At 55.1% G+C, this 23,187-nt stretch overlaps 1 protein-coding gene across 1 annotated transcript; it reads right to left on the minus strand.

Moving 5' to 3' along the window:
* Positions 1–3: 3 nt before the first annotated feature.
* Positions 4–22,554, minus strand: C3H6orf15 (chromosome 3 C6orf15 homolog). Its single transcript, XM_062187155.1, has 6 exons — positions 22,488–22,554; positions 21,527–22,292; positions 14,091–14,235; positions 13,661–14,044; positions 319–381; positions 4–87 (listed from the first exon to the last, which is right to left on the minus strand). The coding sequence occupies exons 1-6, from the start codon at positions 22,552–22,554 to the stop codon at positions 4–6; spliced, it is 1,509 nt and encodes a 502-aa protein (XP_062043139.1).
* Between the last annotated feature and the right edge of the window lie 633 nt (positions 22,555–23,187).

The raw sequence follows: 23,187 nt of genomic DNA on the forward strand, positions 1-23,187 counted from the left end.
AGATCAGCACAGGCTGGGCTTGTGCAACAGACAAAGAAAGGATGAGAACTCCACACGCTGGCTGGGGAAGTTGGTGTGGCTGGGTTTCTGCACATCAAGGGCCACGGGCAACTGGAGAAGCGTGGAATCTTTGTAAATAGTGCAGCCACTGCGACTTCGCCTAGCGCTTCAGCAGGCGGGCAAGAAACAGCGAAGGGTTTTATCTTCCTTCTAAATTCTGCTCCCGTCAGATTAGAGAGATGGAAGCTCGGTCCTTTTGCTGCTCCCCAAAGACCCCAGGGTTGTTGCCCAGGACGGACGCACAAGGGGCAGCCTTACCATCAAAAACCACTTGGGGGTCCTGATTACCCCCACGATACCCTGGTCCCCGTCGTACGGAGCCTGGGGGAGGAGTTTCCGGAGGGCTCTGACACTCCCCGCTGGAACCATTTTTCGAATCCTGCAGTTTAAGCCTCTTGCCTGGCCGCTGCTGATTGGTTCCTGGATGAACCAATCAGGATCTACTGACTCCCTGATTCACTCATGTGGAATGCTTCATTAACATATACCTTGACCAATCAGATGAACTTCCTCCTTTAGGGGTCCGGCACTGTGGCATAGCAGGTAAAGCCGCTGCCTGCAGTGCCGGCATCCCATAGGGGCGCCAGTTCGTATCCTGGCTGCTCCACTGGCGGCTCCACTTCTGATCCAGCTCTCTGCTATGGCCTGGGAAAGCAGAAGAAGATGGCCCAAGTCCTTGGGCCCCTGCACCCGGTGAGAGACCTGGAAGAAGTTCCTGGCTCCTGGCTTTGGATCAGCACAATTCTGGCCATCGCAACCAACTGGGAAGTGAACCCGCGGATGGAAGACCCCTCTCTCTCTGCCTCTCCTTCTCTCTGTGTAGCTCTGACTTTCAAATAAATAAATAAATCTTAAAAAAAAATAGAAATTTCTCCTTTATAAACATTTAGACCTGACCCCCTCGCCAGCAACCCCTCTCAGGTCCCTCTCAACTCTTGGAGCTTCTTCTTTCTCACAATTACCTTCCTTTGCTTGCTCCTTCTTCCTTGTCCATGTGCCTTCTTCATGTTGTCACGGGACAAAGAGCCCCGTGGGGAGAAAAGAGCTGTGACCTAAGAACTGCGACATTTCTAAAAAATTCAGGCAGGGGCCGGAGCTGTGGCACAGTAGTTTAATCCCCCACCTGTGGTATCAGCATTCCATATGGGCGCCGGTTCTAGTCCCGGCTTCTCCTCTTCTGATCCAGCTCTCTGCTGTGGCCTGGGAAAGCAGTAGAAGATGGCCCAAGCACTTGGGCCCCTGCACCCACACGGGAGACCCAGAAGAAGCTCCTGGCTCCTGACTTTGGATCTGCAAAGCTCCAGCCATTGCAGCCAATGGGGGAGTGAACCAGTGGATGGAAGACCTCTCTCTCTCTCTCTCTCTCCCTCTCATTGTCTGTAACTCTGCCTCTCAAATAAATAAATTCTTAAAAAAAAAATAGAATTCAGAGAGAAGAAGAAACCTGCAACACTTTTGTACTAGCAGTTCTGCCAAAGGCACAGGTCTTTGCTGAAAAAACTTCAGATTTAAGGCCAATGCCTCCTAACCACTTCTCCCTAACCCAGAACGGCAGATTTGGTAGTTGGCTTCCAAACCATGTTGTGCTCGTATTAAACTCCTCCTATGCTACTCATCCGACAGTGTGATTTATTCCACGCATCTATGAGTCTATTGCTGCGTGAATGTACACAGCTCAGTCCACCCTGCATGTTCAACCCCACCGAGCCAATCCTCCTTTTCTCTTTACCAAGTCCCGCGTTGAAAGGACTTTTCAAAGCAGGTTAAGGAGTGGTAGCTCCAGGTGAGCGCAGCTGGCCACCTGCTGCCCCTCCTGTGCTGGCCAGGCTCAGGCAGCCAGGCATGCACACCCCATACAGAACTGTACCTGAGCAGGATCTAGACCCGGGCGTGTCACCTCTCACGAAAATATCGGCAAACGTGTGTGCTGGGCCTGTCCGTCATCTTTGCATATGCGAATGTGCGATGAAGCTATCTGGCAATGGTGACTCAGCGCTGTGCTTTCGGAGGGCATGGCTTTAAGCCTGGGTAAACACGGAGCTATTTTTTCAGATCTGGTCAGGACCTATCCTCTGCTTGACCCAGAAGCAGCTCCTTCTCCTGAGTCTCTATCTACCACGTTTATTTCCTGCAAGGAGCCGGTCACGAGCTGAGTTATGTTTAGTTCTGTGCTCCTTTGTTGGCACACTGTCTCCTCCCACTAGGATGTCAATCAGGGCCCTGAGAACAGGGACCTTGAGGATGGTATAGGAAACAGTTGTATTCAGTAACTGTGTGCCCCACCCATCCTGAGACACACCTTTCCCCCGCTGCAGTTCAGAATGGATTTGCGTGTTGGGCGCTTGGTCCCTCCCTGTAGCGCTGTTGAGGTGGAGGGACCTTTAAGAGGAGGGGCCTGGAGGGAGGTCCTTAGGTCACTGGGGGAGCTTCTCTTAGAAGGGGGTTGCTATAGGAGTTGAGCTTGACCCCTGAGTCACTCTCCTGATTCAGCAGGTAACCTCTTCCTCTCACACCCCCTCCCGCCATCCTAACCTCATCAGCACCAGGACCCTCCCTCCACCCCCTCCGCACCGGGGCCAAACCCACCGGGCCACTAGGTCAGAACCTTTCAGTCTCCAAGCTGTGAGCTAAACAAACCTCTTTACAAAGTTAGCCTGCCTCAAGAACTTGGTTACAGTAACAAAAAGTGGCCTAGGACGCCCCTGGTGGCTTGTCATGCTTTAGCAGGCTGTACTCTTTCTTTTTTAGTGGGACAGAAAGAATGGTGCATTTTTTTAAAGATTTGTTTATTTATTTGAAAGTCAGAGTTACACAGAGAGAGGAGAGGCAGAGAGATAGAGAGGCCTTCCATCTGCTGGTTTACTCCCCAATTGGCCGCAATGGCCAGAGCTGCCCCCATCCAAAGCCAGGAGGCAGAAGCTTCTTCCAGGTCTCCCACATGGGTATAGGGGCCCAAGGACTTGGGCCATCTTGTACTGCTTTCCCAGGCCATAGTAGAGAGCTGGATCGGAAGTGGAGCAGCCAGGACTCGAACCGGCGGCCACATGGGATGCCGGCACTGCAGACGGCAACTGTACCCACTGTGCCACAGCAGGGGCCCTGAATGGTGCATTTTGTACTCAATGTCTTAGAGTCAATGAAAGACATATTTTGGAATAAATGAACACATGCTTTCTTTTGGTGCTGCTCCTTCTGTTTGGTCTTGCTTGGCAACACAAAGAAATTACGGTTCCTTTCATGCGTGTCCGGTGTGTGCCGGGGACTCAGCGGGGAGCAGAGGGAGCAGACGTGCGTTCCGGGACAAGCAAGCCGGCAACTGGAGGATAATGTGCTGAGTGCTAAGTGCTGTAACGGAGGGACCTGGAGCCCCGGCAGGGACCCCGCTCGGCCCATGCAGACTCCAGGAAGCTCCGGAGGCTGCGGTAACGGACCTGAGACTCACGGAACGCTTGGTGCTGCTTTCACACTGGCTCTGCCAGGCAGGAAAACCAGCCTGTCTTAGCAAGCAATGCGAAGGCTGAGGCTCAGAGAAATTAAATAAATGGCCTCCCACATCCTACCGAGGCTAGATGGCAGTGCAGGGTCGGGGAGGGGGAGTCAGACTGAGGTCTTCCGCTCCGGGATCATTCACTTTTTGCCTCATTTGAGCTGTGTGTCAAATGATGAGCAAATGCATGGCAACCTCTTCACAGAAGCAACTCATGGGTGTTTAAACTTGTTATCCTTTATGCTTGTAGTGGCAGGCTCTGCGACCTTCCTCTTCATCTGCTTTGGAATTTGAGCCAAACAAGACCCAGTCACAGTCCCCATTCCTGGAGAGCACCCAATCTGAAAACAGGCTGACGACTGAGGGACCATCCTTGCGCCTACAGCAGGTGGCTGGAAACACAAGGGTACTGCAGAAGGTTTACAGAATGAGGGGATTAAAAGACAAGTTTCCGGGGCTAGTGTTGTGGTGCAGTGGGCTGAAGCTCCAGCCTGCAGCGCCAGCATCCCATATGGGTGCTGGTTTGAGTCCTGACTGTTCCACTTCTGATCCAGCTCCCTGTTAATGAGTCTGAGAAAGCAGTCATGTGGGAGACTGGGAAGAAGCTCCTGGCTCCTGGTTTCGGGTTGGTCAGGCTCCGGCCATTGCAGCCATTTGGGAAGTGGACCAGTGGATGGAAGATCTCTTTCCCTGTCTCTGCTTCTACCTCTCAAATAAACAAATAAATATTTTTTTAAAAAATTTAATCATTTATTTGAGAGGCAGAGTTACAGAGCGAGAGAGAGGGAGAGACAGAGAGGTCTTCCATCTGCTGGTTCACTCCCCCAGTGGCCACAATGGCCAGAGCCTGACCAATCTGAAGCCAGGAGCCAGGAGCTTCTTCCTGGTCTCCCACATGGGTGCAGGGTTCCTAGTGCTTGGGCCATCTACTGCTTTCCAAGCCATAGCAGGGAGCTGGATCAGAAGTGGTGCAGACAGGACTTGAACCAGCACCCATATGGGATAGTGCCACAAAAAGAAGCTTAGCCTACTAGCCACAGCGCAGACCCCCCCAATAGCATTTCATGGTTTTGTTTTGTTTTGTTTTGCTTTGTTTTTGTGCCAGGCAGAGTTAGACAGTGAGAGAGAGAGAGAAAGAGAGACAGTGAGAGAGAGACAAAGATCTCCCCTAATGGCTGCTACGGCTGCCACTGCACCAATCCAAAGCCAGGAGCCGGGTACTTCTTCCTGGTCTCCCATGTGGGTGCAGGACCCCAAGCACTTGGGCCATCCTCCGCCCTCCCGGGCCACAGCAGAGAGCTGGACTGGAAGAGGAGCCACCAGGACTAGAACCCGGCGCCCCAACCGGGACTAGAACCCGGGGTGCCGGCACCGCAGGAGGATTAGCCAAGTGAGCCACGGCGCTGGCCTGTTTTATCAGTTTGGACGCCTATGATACCTATCTGCCTTCAGTAGTGAGTTCTGCTTTTAAGAATGCCACATCTCGGGTCCCACCCGCAAAGAGTTTGAAGACAGGACTCCAACAAGGTGCTCTATTTCTAACTTAGAATCCCGCCCAAAGGCCTTGAGGAAACAGCCTTGAGACAAGCCTGCTCGAAGTGCTGTGATTCCCCACACCCCGGGAGTTTGCCAGTGTGTGCACGGCACAAGGAGGGGATGGGCAGTAATGACTCACGTAACCGCGCCCGGTGCACAGGTTGGTACAGCGGGAATTCCAGTGCGAGCGAGTCAGCATCAGCAGCTCAGAACACAGGGTGCAGAGCCGGAGGCACGACTTGCAGAAGCTCATGGGGACTGTCCAACGCCCCGCGGCCCCTTCGGGACGTGTTCCCTTAGCGTCAGCGAAGCCAAGCGCCGCCCCGGGGAGTGTCTCTCCCGCAGAGACCACGGCAGGCCGGGTGTCGCCCTGTTCCGATTAGCAGTCACCACCACCCCACCCCACCCCCACCCCCCCACCCCCCCCACCCCGTGCCTAGCCGCCTGCACTTGACGCCCAGTTCGTGAGGGGAGCTGAGCGGGAATGCAGAGCTGGATTCTGAATCACACACACTGCAAACTAAGAGGCAAACACCAGATGTCACGAGTGGTGAAAACCCGCCGGTGGAAACGTCTGGACACGGTACCCTTGTTACATGGACAGGACTGGAGATCTTTATTAGAATACATAGTCAGCTTGCAAAAGGAGCCATGCAGGGGCAGGGGCAGTGGCCGCCAGCGAAACTATGGAAACCGTATCCATGGAAACACTCCGCCTGGTCAGTTGAGAGCCCGGACGGCCGGCGTCTACCCGAGGCAGTGTCTTGCTGCGCCCCCTGGTGGTGGCACCTGGGCATCGGCCTGTGGAGCGAGGCGCGCCCCTCCCGGGAACCGATCGCGCTCCTTAGCCGAGGCTGGGGCCCGCGCCCCCAGTGCTTGCCGGCACCCAGGCACCCGCCTTGTCCTCACTCCAGAATTCCACTTGCCAGAAACCTGCCACTGCTTTAGGCGCAGCTAAGAAAGGAAAACACAGTGAGGCTAACCGGTGGAAGCAGCGACTGTCAGGGCGCCCTCAGGTGACGGGCGCCCCGTGGGAAAACAGCGACACGCCTTCTCCGTGAGCCGCGGGCCACTTCTGCAGGCGTCTCTCATTGAGAAAGCCCGCGGCTGCCCCTTCACCGGCTCGTGCATGCTGGCCGCACAGCAGCGCTGCCCCAGCGCGGCACGGAGCGCAGGGGGCCTGCCCTGGGGGCTTGTCCCGTGACTAGGGTTCCCCTGACGTCCTGGACCTCAGTGATGCTGTGACCCTAATACGTTCAGAGTGAACACTGACGCCAGATAAGGTGTCTGAAAACCCGGGTTCTAACCAGGTACTGTCCCTTAATGGAATGTCCTCTCTCTTTCTCTCCCTTTCTCTCTCTCCCTAAGATTACCCATTCATTAAGAGGATATCTCCCATTGATTGCCTGTCTTGCCTAGATCATGGTTCAATCAGGAAATAGCTTTTTTTTTTCCATAGTGCAGCCCTCAAACCATATGCAATGTCAATCAAAATAGCCAAGTAGCTATGGAAACAGCCCACGTGGCCATCAGCGGTCCTGGCCTTGCTTCCTACCTTTGGATTGAGAAAGTTCCAGAGTTTTCTTTTCTCATCACTGTTAGGTGTAAATCAGGATTTTACATATATATATGTGTGTGTATATATATATATATGAATTTTTTACACTAAAATAAACTTATCTTTTAATTCCATTTTTCCATGAACTTTTTGAAATACCTGCACACACGTCTGATGCAGGGACAGAGTTTAGGGAACTTACAGGCGAGAAAACTGACCACTTCTCATAGAATAACCTGGAAAATATTCTTTAACCCTGCTGGACTGTTGTTGGTCAGAGTCGTATCCCAGAAATCCTGCCTCAAATCTCTGCCAGGGAACTTCAGGAAGTATAATTTTGTTGCTGATGGAGAGAGTTACCTTTGCTTAAGAGCTTGGCTGGAGCCACGTGGGAGTCTTGGATGAAGCTCCTGGCTCCTGGCTTCGGCCTGGCTCACCCTGGCTGCTGTGACCATTTGGTAGTGGACCAGCAGATGGAAGACCTCCCCCCCCCCCCGTAACTCTGCCTTTCAAATAAATAAATAAATAAATAACTAATAAAAAGAACTCAGCTAGACAGCAGCAGGCCTGTTGTCCCAGGAAAACTGAGGCCCTCCCCCCGGGCTCCCACCTGGGCAGAGGAGCAGGGGTCCTCGGCCAGGGACGCCCTGCAGGAGGCCGTGCAGGAGCCCCTGAGCCGGGTGTCCGGGTGTCCGTCCCAGGGAACGCAGATCTGAGCCAGCAGAGGAACTGCAGCCACTCTCTCAGGCATCACTACAGCCAGGCACACGGCTCCCTAACCACATGTGGCTCCAGCAGATACAGAAAAAAATCAAAACAGGTGCATCCAATCAGCTGTGGCCGGCAGGAGCTCTGGGAGGGAACCCGGCAAAACGCCATATGCTTCATTTTCCATACTGACTGAAGGGGTAACAAAGTAGGGGTAGAAAGCATTTGACACAGTTATTTTATTATTCTGTAACAATCAGTTCGGCAACTGTGTATCTTGTTTAGTTATCCAAACACCTCATCTCTTAAAACCCTTCCTGGTTCAGGCTGATGAGCCACATCACTGGGGCACAGGGATCAGACCGGAGCTGGGATGCCGGCATCCCACAGCTGGATGCCTGGGTCTGACTAATGGCTCAGTTTCCAATGCCAGCTTCCTGCAAATGAGCAACCCGGGAGAAAGCAGGTGAAGGTGACGTTCCGGCCACCCATGTGGCAGATCTGGAGGGAGTGCCTGGTTCCTGGCTTCAGCCTGATCCAGCTCTGGCTGTTGTAGTGCACGCTCACCTTTCAAATATATGAAATAATTTTTTATTACAAAAGCGAAGCATTTAAAAATAAGTAAAACCCGTAGCACCTGCTCCTCGTGCTCCATGGCAGTGCCCTGCATCTCATTTACTTAAAAGCATGCTTGGATTGCCCGGATGGTCCCTTATCATTAAAGTATTGCACACTCTGCACGCGCGCTTGCTGAGCGGAGGTTGAACCCTGCCAGTGAGAAGCTGGGAGCCAAACTGAAAGGCAGTAGGATCCGGGAAAAGCCTGCGTAGACCACAGCGAGGCTCGGCCAGCGGCGGAGGCCGCGCCCGGCTCCGGGCAGGGAAAGCGTAACCGAACACCTGCGGGGTGACAGGGCGCTGGCCGCGCAGCGTCCCCACCCCAAAGCTGGATCCAGGCCCCACTGCAGAGGCCGTGGACCCGCCCTCCACATGCAGGGGTGCCTGGGCCACGCCAGTCCACAAGGGCAGCGCGGAGGGGGCGTGGCCGCTGGGCACCTACTCACTGAGTGCGAGGCCTGGGACGTGCGGCGTCCACGCCCGCCGAGGGAACGCGCGCGGTCAGTACACAGCATCGCAAGTGCCTGCCCACGCCCATGACGGGCTCCGCGCACGAACCGCAGCAGTCAGGACGGAGCGCGCATTAGAAGCGGTTAAGTTGCTGCTCGGGGCGCCCACACCCTGCACTGGAGTGCCCAGGTTGGGGTCCCAGCTCCTTGACTCCGGCTTCCTGGGAAGAAAGCAGGTGATGGCTCCAGTGCTGGGGCCCCGGCCACCCACGTGGGAGACCTGGATGGAGTTCTGGACTCCTGGCTTTGACTTGGCCGAGCCCTGGATGTTGCAGGCATCTGGAGAGTGACCCAGTGGACGGAGGACCTCTGTCTGCCTTTCAAACAAAATTAATAAATAAAATTTACAAACAGAAAGGAATCCCGCACTGTGGCTCAGGGAACCAACAGAAAATTTCTTCCTGACGTGTTCCGCCAGCGCCCTCTACTGACACAGTTTAGTACTGTGCTCACGGCTGCAGTACCGAACTGCGATTGGCAGGTGGATTTCCGTGCAGAGGCACTGACTTGATGCCCAACAGTCGTCGTGCGACGAAACCCACTGGCACGAAAGACGGAGACTAAACACGCAAGGGTTAAGAACCTGAGAGACAGGGCCGGCGCCGTGGCTCACTTGGCTAATCCTCTGCCTGCGGCGCCGGCATCCCATATGGGCACCAGGTTCTAGTCCCAGTTGCTCCTCTTCCAGTCCAGCTCTCTGCTGTGGCCCGGGAAGGCAGTGAAGGATGGCCCAAGTGCTTGGGCCCTGCACCCGCATGGGACTCCGGGAGGAAGCACCTGGCTCCTGGCTTCGGGTTGGCGCTGCGCGCCGGCCGTGGCGGCCATTTGAGGGGTGAACCAACGGAAGGAAGACCTTTCTCTCTGTCTCTCTCTCTCTCTCTCACTGTCTAACTCTGCCTGTAAAAAAAAAAAAAAAAGAACCCGAGAGACAAGAGAGACAAGGCAAAGAACCAAAGAATAAAACCAGGGGCCAGAACTGTGGCGTAGTGGGTAAAGCCAATGCCTGCTAGTGCCAGCATCTCATATGGGTGTTGGTTTGAGTCCCAGATGCTCCTCTTCTGATCCAGCTCTCTGCTATGGCCTGGGAAAGCAGAAAAAGATGGCTCAAGTCCTTGGGTCCTTGCACCTGCATGGGAGACCAGAAGAAGCTCCTGGCTCCTGGCTTTGGATTGGCACAGCTCCCACAGTTGAAGCCATTTTGGGAGTGAACCAGCAGATGGAAGACCTCTCTCTCCCTCTCCGGCTCTGCCTTTCTGTAACTCTGCTTTTCAAATAAATAAATAAATAAATATTAGAAAAAGAAAAAGAATAAAACCCACTGAAATGAACATCTTTGTAACGATTTTGTTTCATAGGGCCGGCACTGCTGCCTGCAGTGCCAGCACCCATATGGCCGCTGGTTCAAGTCCTGGCTGCTCCACTTCCCATCCAGCTCTCTGCTGTGGCCTGGGAAAGCAGTAGGAGATGGCCCAAGTCCTTGGGCCTCTGCACCCATGTGGGGAGACCCTGAAGCTCCTGGCTCCTGGCTTCAGATTGGCCCAGGTCCAGCCACTGGGAGAGTGAACCAGTGGATGGAAGACCTTTTTCTCTGTCTCTCCCTCTGTCTGTAACTCTGCCTGTCAAATACATAAACAAAATCTTTAAAAAAAAAATAAAATGAAGAAAGCATCAGTACATTCCAGGCTCTGAGAGCAACCAACTTCCTTTTGGGTAGATGAGAAGTACAGAAAGAAAGAAATCTTTCATCCGCTGGTTCACTATCCAGATGCCTGCAACAGCCAGGGCTGGGCCAGGCCAAACCCAGGAGCCTGGAACTCCTTCAGAATGGGCGTGGAGACTCAGGCGCTTGAGCCATCACCTGCTGCCGGCCAGGATGTGCACTAGCGAGGAGCTGGATGGAACGCAGAGTAGCTGGGACTCAAACCAGGCAATCTAACGTGGCATGCAGCTCACAGTGGTTTAAATAAGATAAGAATTTCTTTTGCTCACCCCCTTAGATTCAAGCCAGTGAGGCCCTTGCCCTGGGCTCCAGGACCCATGAAATGAGAGGCCTGAGAAGCCAAGGGGGTGAACCTAGCCCTGGAATCCCCCCTCCTCCTAAATCACATTCTATGTCCTTGGAACCCCTGCAATCTCGGCACAATTGCCCGAAGGCTGTCCCCAAGCTTGCCCCTTCCTGGGCCTTGCTACTGTGGAGCTGGCTGTTGGGCCCTAGGACAAGCAAAGGGGGCCGTCTTCCCGGAGGGCTGTGGGTAGAGGGAACCCGATTTTCAGGAAGAAGCAGCAGGGCACCCAGGGCTGCTTTCCTCACTCGGCCACATCTGCATGGAGCTGGAAGCCATCTCAGAATCTACATGCCAGCCTGTCTAGACCGGATGTCCACGGAAACCAGTTGTTAGGATTGTCTTGCAGCGCTGGCACTGTGCTGTACCAGGTAAAGTTGCTGCCTGCCGTGCCAGCATCCAAATGGGTGCCAGTTCGAATCCTGGCTGCTCCACTTTCGATCCAGTTCTGTGCTATGGCCTGGGAAAGCAGTAGAAGATGGCCCAACACACTTGAGCCCCTGTACCCTGCGTGAGACCTGGAAGAAGCTCCTGGCTCCTGGCTTTGGATCGGCACAGCTCCAGCCATTGTGGCCATTTGGGGAGTGAACAAGCAGATAGAAGACCTCTCTCTCTGTCGCTGCCTCTCTGTAACTCTTAAAAAAAAAATACTCTTGGCCAGCGCCGCGGCTCACTAGGCTAATCCTCCGCCTTGCGGCGCCGGCACACCGGGTTCTAGTCCCGGTCGGGGCACCGATCCTGTCCCGGTTGCCCCTCTTCCAGGCCAGCTCTCTGCTGTGGCCAGGGAGTACAGTGGAGGATGGCCCAAGTGCTTGGGCCCTGCACCCCATGGGAGACCAGGAGAAGCACCTGGCTCCTGCCATCGGATCAGCGCGGTGCGCCGGCCACAGCGCGCCTACCGCGGCGGCCATTGGAGGGTGAACCAACGGCAAAAAGGAAGACCTTTCTCTCTGTCTCTCTCACTGTCCACTCTGCCTGTCAAAAAAAAAAAAAAATACTCTTTTAAAAAAAGAGTATTAAAAAAAAAAAAAAAAAGATTGGCTCGCAGGCAGGAAGTTTATTGAGGAGAACTCGGGATAATCACCTTAAGAGCTCAGGACCCAGCTCAGGAAGTGGCCGCAGGACTCGGGCCCCTCCCAGCCTCGGGCTGCCCCCTAGTGGAGGACTGTGGTGTGGCAGGAGGTTCCCCAAATCCTGTACAAGGTAGAGTCGCCACAGCCACCTGCGGCAGTCATGGTGAGGGTAATTGATGATTGTGGTCTGGGCACTTGTTGAGGCTGTGCTAAATGCTTTACCCGAATTAGCTCATTTACTCCGCGTGAGGGAGGCGATTTTATGAGCCCTATTTTTCAAAGGAAGAAGCTGAGGGCTGCTCTAGCCCCCAAATTCACTGTGCTCAACCCCAAGCGGCCTCCTACTCTGAGGGCTGGCTCCTAGGGCCCTTCGCCCTCCCCTGAAAAGCGTCCTTTGCTGTTCTGTTACACACGGGCATAAAATGAGGGCGTGGAGTTGGCTGCCCTGCGTGTCTCGTCCGGGGCAGCTCCCTTCTGAGTTCTAGAACAATCCTCACTCCCCGAAAAGAAGCTGGGTTTCCAGTTTAGGAACCACTGAGCCCCTCGAGTGGGATATTCTTGTCCATTTTCCTGGGTGTCCCCTTCCTAACAGGATACCCAGAAGGCAAGGCTGACTAGGAATCAGAATGGTGTTTGATTACCGGGAAACCGGAGCCGGAGGAGGTGGATATTTTGGGGACATGCCATCCAGGTGGTAGCGAACCCCAGTCATCAAATAAAACATCGCATTCCCTTGCACCAGCCTTGTTTTAAACAAAATCTAAAATTGCCCAAAGATAATACAATAGAAGAGCATTTAAAAGTCACACCTAGGGCAAATGAAGAGTTAGAAAAATCAGATAAACCCTGAGAAGTTGGCATAAACAGCCTGCTGGGTGGGGCTGGGAAGGAGTCATACATTTGGAACTGAGCACCCTAGCAGCCAATTCAAAGAAGGAAAAGCAATCATTACACGGCGCCCAGGGTCCATGAGGCAACAAGAGCCCAGAGCCTCAGAGGAAGCCCTGTTGTTCCTTGTTCTGTTGTCCGCAGGGGCCACATCCCCCCCAGGAGCACAAGTTGCCTAGGGTTCCCCCACTTCTTTCACTGTCCCAGTGAGGGCCGGTGGGCAGCGCCACCTCCAGGCGGGGTCAGTGAGAGCAGTGCCTCGTCACGCAGGGCGCCCGTGCTGTCGGCCTGGCTGGATCCAGGGACAGACTCTGTGTGGACCATCAACAGGCGGCGCACGCATTCTTCCATCAGACTGGCAGAAGGAGCTCCTCCCTCCGCCCTCTCTTGACAGGCGGAGCAGGACTGCGGGTGCCACCCTGTTATGCACTTGACCTTGGAGCCACTTGGGCTTCGGTTAAAAGCGGGTTACGACAGAAGCCGGTACTCCCGGTCAGCACACGCGTGCCTCCAGCAGGAGGCAGTGACTACCCAGCTGGCGACTCTTGTCCGGTGTGGCCCCCTGGATTCCATAGCGGCCACCTGCTCTGCAGCCACACCCTCTCTTTGGCTGGGCCCGGCCTGTAGCAGGATCCGTGTACGGAGACAGGACCCCGAAGCTTTAACAGAAGTAGTCTTCTATTATGCCAGCATAAGGCCCAGGTGGAATTTCTTATCCAAACTTCTGAGCCCTCAACAAAGATGGTTATTTCCGGGTTATTCCATATATGTTTTTATTTCTTTGTCTCCTTTATCCGGTTACCTGCATACATGTGATTGGATAGTCTAAGGTTACATGGCGGCCACAGGAATTGATTCAATGCTGTGCATGCGAACCAGAGTGACTGATGATGGGTTTTCCACCACATACTGAGCCGCCCGCGGTCTGGCAGGGGTTAATAAGGAGCAGAACCCGAAGTGGTCACACAGAAGCAGACTGGGGCTGCGGCTGAAGCCTGCCTCGGCGAGCCGTCACAACCACGTTTCATTCCCAGGACGCACGCCTCCCCTCTGCTCCCGGCCTCGGGAAGGCCTCCACCACGGCTTTAACCCCGGCCTCCACCACAGCTTTGACCCTGTCCTCCACCACAGCTTTAACCCCGGCCTCCACCACAGCTTTACCCTGGCCTCCACCACAGCTTTAACCCTGGCCTCCACCACAGCTTTAACCCTGTCCTCCACCACAGCTTTGACCCTGGCCTCCACCACAGCTTTAACCCCGGCCTCCACCACAGCTTTAACCCCGGCCTCCACCACAGCTTTAACCCTGGCCTCCACCACAGCTTTAACCCTGGCCTCCACCACAGCTTTAACCCTGGCCTCCACCACAGCTTTGACCCTGGCCTCCACCACAGCTTTAACCCCGGCCTCCACCACAGCTTTAACCCCGGCCTCCACCACAGCTTTAACCCTGGCCTCCACCACAGCTTTAACCCTGGCCTCCACCACAGCTTTGACCCTGGCCTCCACCACAGCTTTAACCCCGGCCTCCACCACAGCTTTACCCTGGCCTCCACCACAGCTTTAACCCCGGCCTCCACCACAGCTTTACCCTGGCCTCCACCACAGCTTTAACCCCGGCCTCCACCACAGCTTTAACCCTGGCCTCCACCACAGCTTTGACCCCGGCCTCCACCACAGCTTTGACCCCGGCCTCCACCACAGCTTTGACCCTGGCCTCCACCACAGCTTTAACCCTGGCCGTTAGAAACAAGCTTCCTTACAAGACAAAGGCTCTGCCACAGGCCCAGCACCACAGACTCGATTTTTGCTTCCTCCGTTATTTTTTTTTAAAGATTTATTTATTCATTTGAAAGTCAGAGTTACATAGAGAGAGGAGAGGGAGAGAGAGAGAGAGGAGAGAGAGAGTCTTCCATCCGCTGGTTCACTCCCCAGTTGGTGGCAATGTCTGGAGCTGTGCCAATCTGAAGCCAGGAGCCAGGAGCTTCTTCCCGGTCTCTCACGCAGGTGCAGGGACCCAAGCACTTGGGCCATCTTCTACTGTTTTCCCAGGCCATAGCAGAGAGCTGGATTAGAAGTGGAGCAGCCGGGACTCGAACCAGTGCCCATATGGGATGCCAGTGCTACAGGCGGCAGCTTTACCCGCACGCCACAACGCTGGCCCCTTCTTCCATTATAAGTCTCCATCGATGCATGCCTGGGGGGTACCCTCTGATTGACGTGTCTCCTCCCCAGGTTCCTTGCACCATCTGCACGTCCCTCTCTGGATGGCGACTCTCGACTCTCGTCCCCACAACTTTCACTGACAGGTGACTGACTTCCATCCTTACTTCCCAGGAACCGTCTCACGAGCTGTGTGACTCTAGGCAAGTTATTTAACCTCTCTGAGCTGCATTTCTCACTGTGCTAGGCATATAGATTGCAAACATTTTGTTGAGTCATCTCCACAGCCTTATCGCGGGAGAACTCTGACTGTCCCCACTTTACAGATAAGGAAACTGAGGCTGAGGGAGTTTGGTGCTTGGCCCAGTAGCTACATTTATTCAATGTCACGAGGAGCCACGGGGGCCCGGGAGTTCAGGGAGGCCCAGGAAGGACCTGCGGATGAGTCACTGGCAGATGGATGGGCTTTCTTCCCTCTGTTTGTTTGGTTTTCTTTGCAAACCTAGTGCTGTGCATGCTCCTTGGAAAAGCACAAAGAACAGAGTTGAAAGGCCTGGAAAACTTCCATCGCCAAGGAGTAACCACTGCCCAAGATCTTCTGAAGCACTTAGGGAGTTAGTTTCAGCTTTGTCTGAAAGGCAAGAGGCAGGGGACAGGGAGACAGGGAAACAGACAAGAGATTCCCCCATCCACCGGTTCACTCCTCAAATACCTAGAACAGCCTCTGCTGGGCCAGGCTGAAGTTGGGACCAGAAGCCTGTCGAGCTCATGTGGGTGGCGGGGACCCGAGTCCTTGAGCCTCGCCTGCTGCTTCCCAGGGTGCTCATTAGCAGGAAGCTGCAATCAGGAGGGGAGCCGGGACTTGAACCCAGACACTCGGAGGGAGGGAGGGAGGGAGGGTGAGACAGAGAGAGAAGTCTTCCAGCTGTTGGTTCATTCCCCAGATGGCTGCAACAGTCAGAGCTGGGCCAGTCCGAAACCAGGAGCCAGGAGCTTCTTCAGGTCTCCTACGTGGGAGCAGGGGCCCAAGGACTTGGGCCATCTTCTACTGCTTTCCCAGGCTATAGTAGAGCTGGGTTGGAAGTAGAGAAGCCAGGACTCAAACCAGCACCCATATGGGGTGCTGGCAATGCAGACAGCGGCCTTACCTGCTGTGCCACAGTGCCTGCCCCTAAGTGATATTTTTTATTTAACATCAAAGGTTAATAAGGAGCGTCTTGAGTCTTTCCCCCGAATCAAATACTTCCTTCCTCCCTTCCTCTGCTTCCCCTGGTGCACCTTCCTCGGATTCCTCAGGTTTTGTGAAAAATCCAGTAAGTGAATGACGGCTTCATAGGCAGAGAAAGAGAAGGCGGGGGGCGGGGGGGTACAGCGCCATGGTGCAGTAGGTTAATCCTCCGCCTGCGGCGCCGGCATCCCATATGGGCACCAGGAGACTGGGAGTAAGCACCTGGCTCCTGGCTTCAGATCAGCACAGCTCTGGCCGTAGCGGCCATTTGGGGAGTGAACCAATGGATGAAAGACCTTTCTCTCTGTCTCTCCCTCTCACTGTCTGTAACTCTACCTCTCAAATAAATAAAATCTAGGAAGGAAGGAAGGAAGGAAGGAGGGAGGGAGGGAGGGAGGGAGGGAGGGAGGGAAGGAAGGAAGGAAGGAAGGAAGGAAGGAAGGAAGGAAGGAAGGAAGGAAGGAAGGTGAAGGCAGGTGGATAACCAGCAAGGGGCAGAGTGGCCGAGGGCTCAAGGTGCCTGCACACAGCATTAGCGGGAAAGGGACCCGGTGCACCTGTGCCTTCATCCACTGGGTCCCCCACTGACCTGTGAGTCCCACAAATGGTGTGTGTGCCGTTGCAGAGAGCAGGGCCCTGGGGTGGTGGGGAGAGAGGGGAGGAGTAGAGAGAGCCTGAGTCCCGAAGGAGAGTGGGCCCGTGCAAGACCCAGGCTCTGCCAGCAGCCTGCACAGCCCCGGGCAGTGGTCCCACGGAGGCGCAGCTGGCGGAGCCAGGCCGTGCGCGTGAGGCCCACGAGGAGGTGACCTCCGCACCCAGACGGGAGGCCCCGGGGCTGCCCGCGTGAGAAAGAAGGGCATAAACAGGAAATGCAGTTAGCAATTAAACCAATGCACCGCCCGCCCGGGTGAGGCTGCCCAGCGCCAGGCCCTGCAGCAGGCATCCGAGGAGTCACTTCCTCTCCTGGCCACTCGCCTGGCTGGAGTCGGCCCGGCAGCCTGGGGCGCGCGGACTTGCCGTGGGGGCCCCTAACCACCCTTTCCCTCCTGCTGCAGCCCCCACATCATCACCTCCGTCTCCGCTCATCCAGCTTCCTCCCCTCCAACGCCTTCACCACCCAGAGAAGTTTTTTCAAAAGGCCAATAGGACCCTCTGGGTGGCGCTGGTGCCCAGGTTCCTTCTTCCCCCATCCCTCCTTCTTTGATTGTTTTAATTTTTATCTGTTTGAAAGGCACAGAGACAGGCAGAGAACCATCTGCCGTCCACAGATTCAATCCCCAAATCCTCACAACAGCTAGAAGTGCACCAGGCCAAAGCCAGGAGCCTGGAACTCAATGAGAGTCTCCCATGGGGGAAGGGGCCCAGGTACTTGAGCCATCTGCTGTCGCCTTCCAGGGTCGGCACTGGCAGGAAGCGGAGCTGGAACTCCAACCAGGCACTCCGATGGGGGGGCAGGTGTCCCCAACAGTGGCTTAACCACTGTGCCGACGCCGTGCCAGATGGCTCCTTTTCTTTTTTAAAATATTTATTTATTTATGTGAAAGGCAGAGTTACAGAGAGAGAGAGAGAGAGATTTTCCATCCACTGGTTCATTCCCCAAATGGCTGAAACAGCTGGAGCTGAGCTGATCCAAAGCCAGGAGCTTCTTCCCGTTCTCCCATATAGGTGCAGGGGCCCAAAGACTTGGACTATCTTCCACTGCTCTCCCAGGCGCATTAGCAGGGAGCTGGATTGGAAGTGAAGCAGCCAGGACTCAAACTGGCACCCATATGGAATGCCGGCACAGCAGGCGGCGGCTTTACCTGCTCTGCCTCAATGCTGGCCCCTAGATTGCCCCTTTTCTTAAGGACTTCAGTCACACTGGGCGAGAGCCCACTCCAATGATTTCATGTTAACTTGACTACCTCTACAAAAGACCCTAATTCCAAAAAGGGGTGCACTCTGAGGTATCAGAGATGGAGACCTCAACATATCTCTTTAGGAACACAACTCAAACCTTAACAGAGTTGAGCATGGTCATCCTCTGAATGACTGTAGCTCCCCAGGCCCCCGCGAGGTGAGGACAGGTGGGAAACCCGCTGAGCTCTTCATCCCATCCCAGTCGGCTGACTTCCAAATCTCTCCAGGGCACTGGCTCCCACCAACCTCCCCTGGCCAGGATCGTGGCCTACGTGGCACCCTCCAGCCTTCCCCACACCTACTTCCGCCTCTACATGGTCCTTCAGCCATTCTCACGTAAAGCCTGGCCAGGGGCGTGCTCCTCTCCTGCAGTGTCTTGGTGATGCAAAAGTTTTCATAACGAGTTATGTCCAACGTATCACACTAAGTTAGCAAACGTAGTGGCAATTGTCTATCTTAAAAGTGGTCAAGAGAAGAGGTGGCGTTTTTCCCTCCAGCTCTCTTGTGAACCCCCAGCACCTAGCTTTGGTTTCAAACACTCTACTCAGACTGGTGCTGTGGTGGCATAGTAGACTAAGCCTCCACCTGTGGCACTGGCACCCCATCTGGGTGCTGGTTCAAGTCCCAGATGCTCTTCTTCTGATCCAGCTCTCTGCTATGGCCTGGGAAAGCAGCAGAAGATGGTGCAAGTGCTTGGGCCCCTGTACCTGCATGGGAGACCTGGAAGAAGCTCCTGGCTCCTGGCTTCAGAGCAGCACAGCTCCAGCCATTGCGGCCATTTGGGGAGTGAACCAGCAGATGGAAGATCTCTGTGTGTGTGTGCGTGTCTGTCTGTGTCTCTGTCTGTAACTCTGCCTCTCAAATAAAGAAAGAAAGAAACTGGGGCCCCTTAGAACACACGGCATAGATGAGAGCTGATTTCAGGACTCAGGGAAACAAAGAATCAAGATGGGACTTGAAGGCTCTGTGGTATCCCTCCAAGGAGGAGTGCTGGAAGGGCCCCGGACGGACGCTGACTTCGGGAGCGCTTGTTGCTCAAGTGGAGACAGCTGAGCACAGGAAGAAGGCCAATGAGGGCGAGGGCTGATGATTATGGTTAATTGCAGTCAATTAAGGCTGTGGAAGGCCATGCGATGATTGACACTCAAAGGATAAAAGTTAACATAAAGGGCACAGAAGACAGTGTAATAGTGAATGGAGGGCCTGGCACTGTGGTGCAGTAGGTTAATTCTCTGCCTGCGGTGCCAGCATCCCATATGGATGCCGGTTTAAGTCCCAGCTGCTCCACTTCCGATCCAGCTCTCTGCTGTGGCCTGGAAAAGCAGTAGAAGATGGCCCAAGTGCTTGGGCCCTGCACCCCATGGCAGACTAGGATAAGCACCTGGCTCCTGCCATCGGATCAGCGCGGTGCGCCGGCCACAGCGCGCCAGCCGTGGCGGCCATTGGAGGGTGAACCAACGGCAAAAAGGAAGACCTTTCTCTCTGTCTCTCTCTCTCTCACTGTCCACTCTGCCTGTCAAAAAAAAAAAAAAAGAGAAGTGAATGGAGTCTTTAAAATTGACTTTAATAATAATAATAATAATAAAGGAGCCATTCATTTGGTTCCTCTGTTAATTATGTGTCTGCTTACAGAGCAGAGGTGAGTGCTTCCCTTCCCGGATACGAGCAGAGGAAGGCCACAGGGAGTGGCGAGAAAGCCAAGCAGCCCCGCTGTTAGTGGGGACGTTAGCGGGAAGAGATTGACAAGCGGTGGTGTCAGAGGCAATAATGAGAGAGAAGACAGCTTCAACCGCAGATACCAAGATGATAAATTAGCAAAAAGAAAATTGCTAAGAAAAAAAAAAAAAAGGAAAACTAACCAGGTCAACCCAATTATTTATCTCCTGCAAGCTTAAGTGTCTAGACTGGCCTGCTAATTATAATAAAATGCTAACAAGGAATGCATAATAATAGTATTTAATAATGGTAATAGATCAAGTCAGCGCACCATAATGAGAGAAGAACGGATTCTGTAATACTGCTCGAGGGGGGTTTGTAAGGTATGTTACATTAGCAGGAGAAAATAAGTCGTTAAAAATCCTAAAGTGTATGTGAAGGATGCATACCTAAAAAGTTTTACTCTCCGGTGAGATACGATTTCACACTGCTAGTCTGGCCATCACAGAGACAAACAAGTGTTGGCAAGGACGTGGGACAATCGGAACCCACAGACATGGCTGGCGGGAATGTGAAACGGGGCAGCCACTTTGGCAAACAGTCTGGCAGCTCCTCAGACGGCTGGACGTGGAGCCATCAGATGACCCTGGATGACAATGGAAGAAAAGGGAGCTGGACAGTGAAAAGGAGTCAGGCACCGTCATGAGAACGTTGTGCCAGGCACAGAAGACCGCACGCTGGGTGAGTGGTGTGTTCTCGCAGGAACTGTCCAGAACAGAGAATACGTAGGTGGCTGTCTCAGGGTGGGGGGTGGGAGAGAGCGGGCAGTGACTGCCAATGGATGTGGGATTTCTCTTGCGGTTGATGATAATGTGCTAAAATCGCTTATGGTGATGGCTGCACAGCACCATGGGTACACTAACCCCCACCCCCACCCCGACAGGCAGGCACTTGGCGCACTGCTTGGAGGGCTTATGGTGATGGCTGCACAGCACCATGGGTACACTAACCCCCTCCCCCACCCCGACAGGCAGGCACTTGGCGCACTGCTTGGAGGGCTTATGGTGATGGCTGCACAGCACCATGGGTACACTAACCCCCTCCCCCACCCCGACAGGCAGGCACTTGGCGCACTGCTTGGAGTGCTGTCTTGCCATATTAGAATGCCTGGAGTAAAGTCCCAACTCCGCTTCAAATTCGAATTTTCTGCTTACATAGACCCTGGGAAACAGCAGGTGATGGCTCAAGTACTTGGGTCCCTGCCACCCACATGGGAGACTTGGATTGAGTTCCAAGGTGCTTCCCTGCTGTCCCTGCCACTTTGCTTTATCAAGGGCTGCTGTTTATCCAACAAGCGCTCTCTGAGCCACAAGGAGCTAAGTGTTGCGTGAAGGAAGGACACCCACGCCTCCCCACTTCCCAAGGGCTTCTCTCTTGGGGGAAGAGAAGCAGACAATGGGGTGGAAGGCATATGTACTGGGCCTCGGCCTTCCCTCCCGCCCCAGGCGCCCCCTGAAGTCCTCTTGCTGCCCCCCGACCCCACCCCACCCCGTCCCGTTCTCAGGTTCCAGGGCCGTCCTGGAGCTGGCTACCTGTTCCACCTGGCCGAGGCGAGACTGTGGGGCTCCACTGTCAAACACCTGGGCTTTTTCTCTTTTGCAAAGGATGGAGACAGCAAGACAGCATCTGCAGGGGACCCTGGAGGGACCCCGGTGTGTGTGGGGGGCAGTGACTAGAGAACAGGGACACGCGAAACGCACCTCAGCTTGTGCACGGGGAACAAAGACACGGAGAAGAAGCAGCGTGGAGAATTGCATGCTTTATTGGAGGTCAGTGAGGGAGGCGGGGTACGGGGCAGTGATGAGGCTGGAAGCCACATGAGCTGAACCCGCTCAGCTCACCCCAGCAGGGGAAGGCGGAACTCCCTGCTCTGGCTTCTAGCTCAGGCTTTCCCCGCTGGTGTGTGTTAACCCCACTGCAACCTGGGGTTTGGAGGACCAGGGCTGGCCTAAGAAGAGCTTGGAGGGTGGACACCTCCAGGATGCAGGTAATTATAATTCCCCCTGCTGCCTCCTGGGTACCGACTATTGTTCCCCCAGCTGCTACCTGGGTACCGATTAATATTCCCCCAGCTGCCTCCTGGGTACCGATTCACACTCCCCCAGGTGCTGGCTGGGTATTGATAAATATTGCCCCAGCTGGTGCCTGGGAATTGATTGTTGAGACCCCAGATTCCTGCAGGGTGAGACATGGGCCTTGTTCCCCACCCGGTCCCAGAGCCTCCAGCTCCCCAGGACACAGCAGGACTCAGGGCGCCCCAGGGGTTGCCTGCCAGAAGCCTGTGCAGAAGAGACCAGAACGGGCGTTGGGCAAGGGCTTCTCTCTGGGCTCCTAGCCACTTCAAGAGGGGCAGCCGCCCGGCGGGCTCCAAGACCTGGTGGAGGACGAAGGAGTCAGCAGCAGGGAGCAGGGGGTGTGCAGAGGACTGGGTGGGCCAGGACCCCTGGCCCAGCGGGAGGGCCCCAGTGCTGGAAAGGTAGGACGGTCCCTCGGGCAGCACCTGCTCTGCCTGGTCCTCAGCCGCAGCCCTCATCATCATCTGCCAGGGCTCCTCCGAGGACCAGGACTGCAGCCCCCAGGACAGAGGCCACTTCTGCACCGCGGAGCCGCCTGCCAGCAGGAAGTCATCTGACAGCGGAGGAAGCGGCAAGGGATCTGCTCCAGCGAACTGAGGGTGTCCGGAGTTGGAGGGGCCGGTCAGGGGCGGCTGTCCCAGCAGAGGCAAGTTGGTCAGCAAGCTGTGAGAGAGTTTCTCCTCCACTGGGCTGATGCTCCGGCCAAAGAGTGCTGGGGAAGAGAAGGCAGGGCAGCCAGTGTCGCCCGGGCTCGCTCGGCCCCAGCTCCCTCCCTGCCTGGATCCCACTCTCTTCAACCCCCTTCACAATGGCCACTCCCAAGTGGGTCCCCTGCCTTTCCCTCCATTCCAGCGCCCTGGGGGACCCCAGCGTCCTCCTACCCCAGAGTCGGGCGTGGCCTCCATACCTGGGACATGAAGGCAGACCAGCAGCAGGCCCAGAGGAGCTCGGTTCCCTGCCACGCGGCCCCACATCCTGCTCAGTGCCAGCGACTCCGCGGGGCCCAGACGGCCCCTTTATGCTGGTGGTGGGGCGGGGGACGGTGGAAACGGGCTGGGCCCGTGGCCGTGGGGACAATGCGTCTCCTCCTTCCACCCTCATTCCTGATTCGGTCCGTGCCAACAGGTGCCACTTGAATGTCCCGGAGGAAGCTGGGTGTTACCCACCTGGCTCCTTTCCTTGAGCTCCCGGCCTCTTCTTGACACAGGTGTCCTGGCTCACAGCTCACACCTGGCTGCTAGCCCTGCCCCTCGCCGTTCCCTGTGCCAGGCCTGTGAGGACCTCCACCCCTGGGGTCTCCGTGGCCTCGCTGCCTCTCTCGGCAACACACTGGGTCCTCTTCTTCTTCTCTGGGGACCCCAACACCCCTGCCCCATGCAACCTGGTGTCTCCCCCACCTGACCCCCTCCCCCCGCAGGAGGCTCTCCGCCTGGGAGATGGCACTGTCGGTGTCTTGTGGCTGCTTCAGGGTGGACAATCATACACATTTATTTATTTGTTTATTTTTTTATTTTTATTTTTAAAGAGAGAGAAGGAGAGGCAGAGAGAGAGAAAGAGGTCTTCCATCCGCTGGTTCACTCCCCAGTTGGCCGATCCAAAGCCAGGAG

The sequence above is a fragment of the Lepus europaeus genome, chromosome 3 (genome assembly GCF_033115175.1).
Source record: "Lepus europaeus isolate LE1 chromosome 3, mLepTim1.pri, whole genome shotgun sequence".
Classification (NCBI taxonomy): Eukaryota; Metazoa; Chordata; class Mammalia; order Lagomorpha; family Leporidae; genus Lepus; species Lepus europaeus.

Coding starts and splice junctions, on each gene's coding strand:
- C3H6orf15 (XM_062187155.1), bottom strand. CDS start 22,554: ATGTGGGGCCGCGTGGCAGGGAACCGAGCTCCTCTGGGCCTGCTGCTG. Junction 22,293..22,487: donor GGTCTGCCTTCATGTCCCAG/GTATGGAGGCCA, acceptor TCTCTTCCCCAG/CACTCTTTGGCCGGAGCATC. Junction 14,236..21,526: donor AGCTGGGGGAACAATAGTCG/GTACCCAGGAGG, acceptor TCTAACGGCCAG/GGTTAAAGCTGTGGTGGAGG.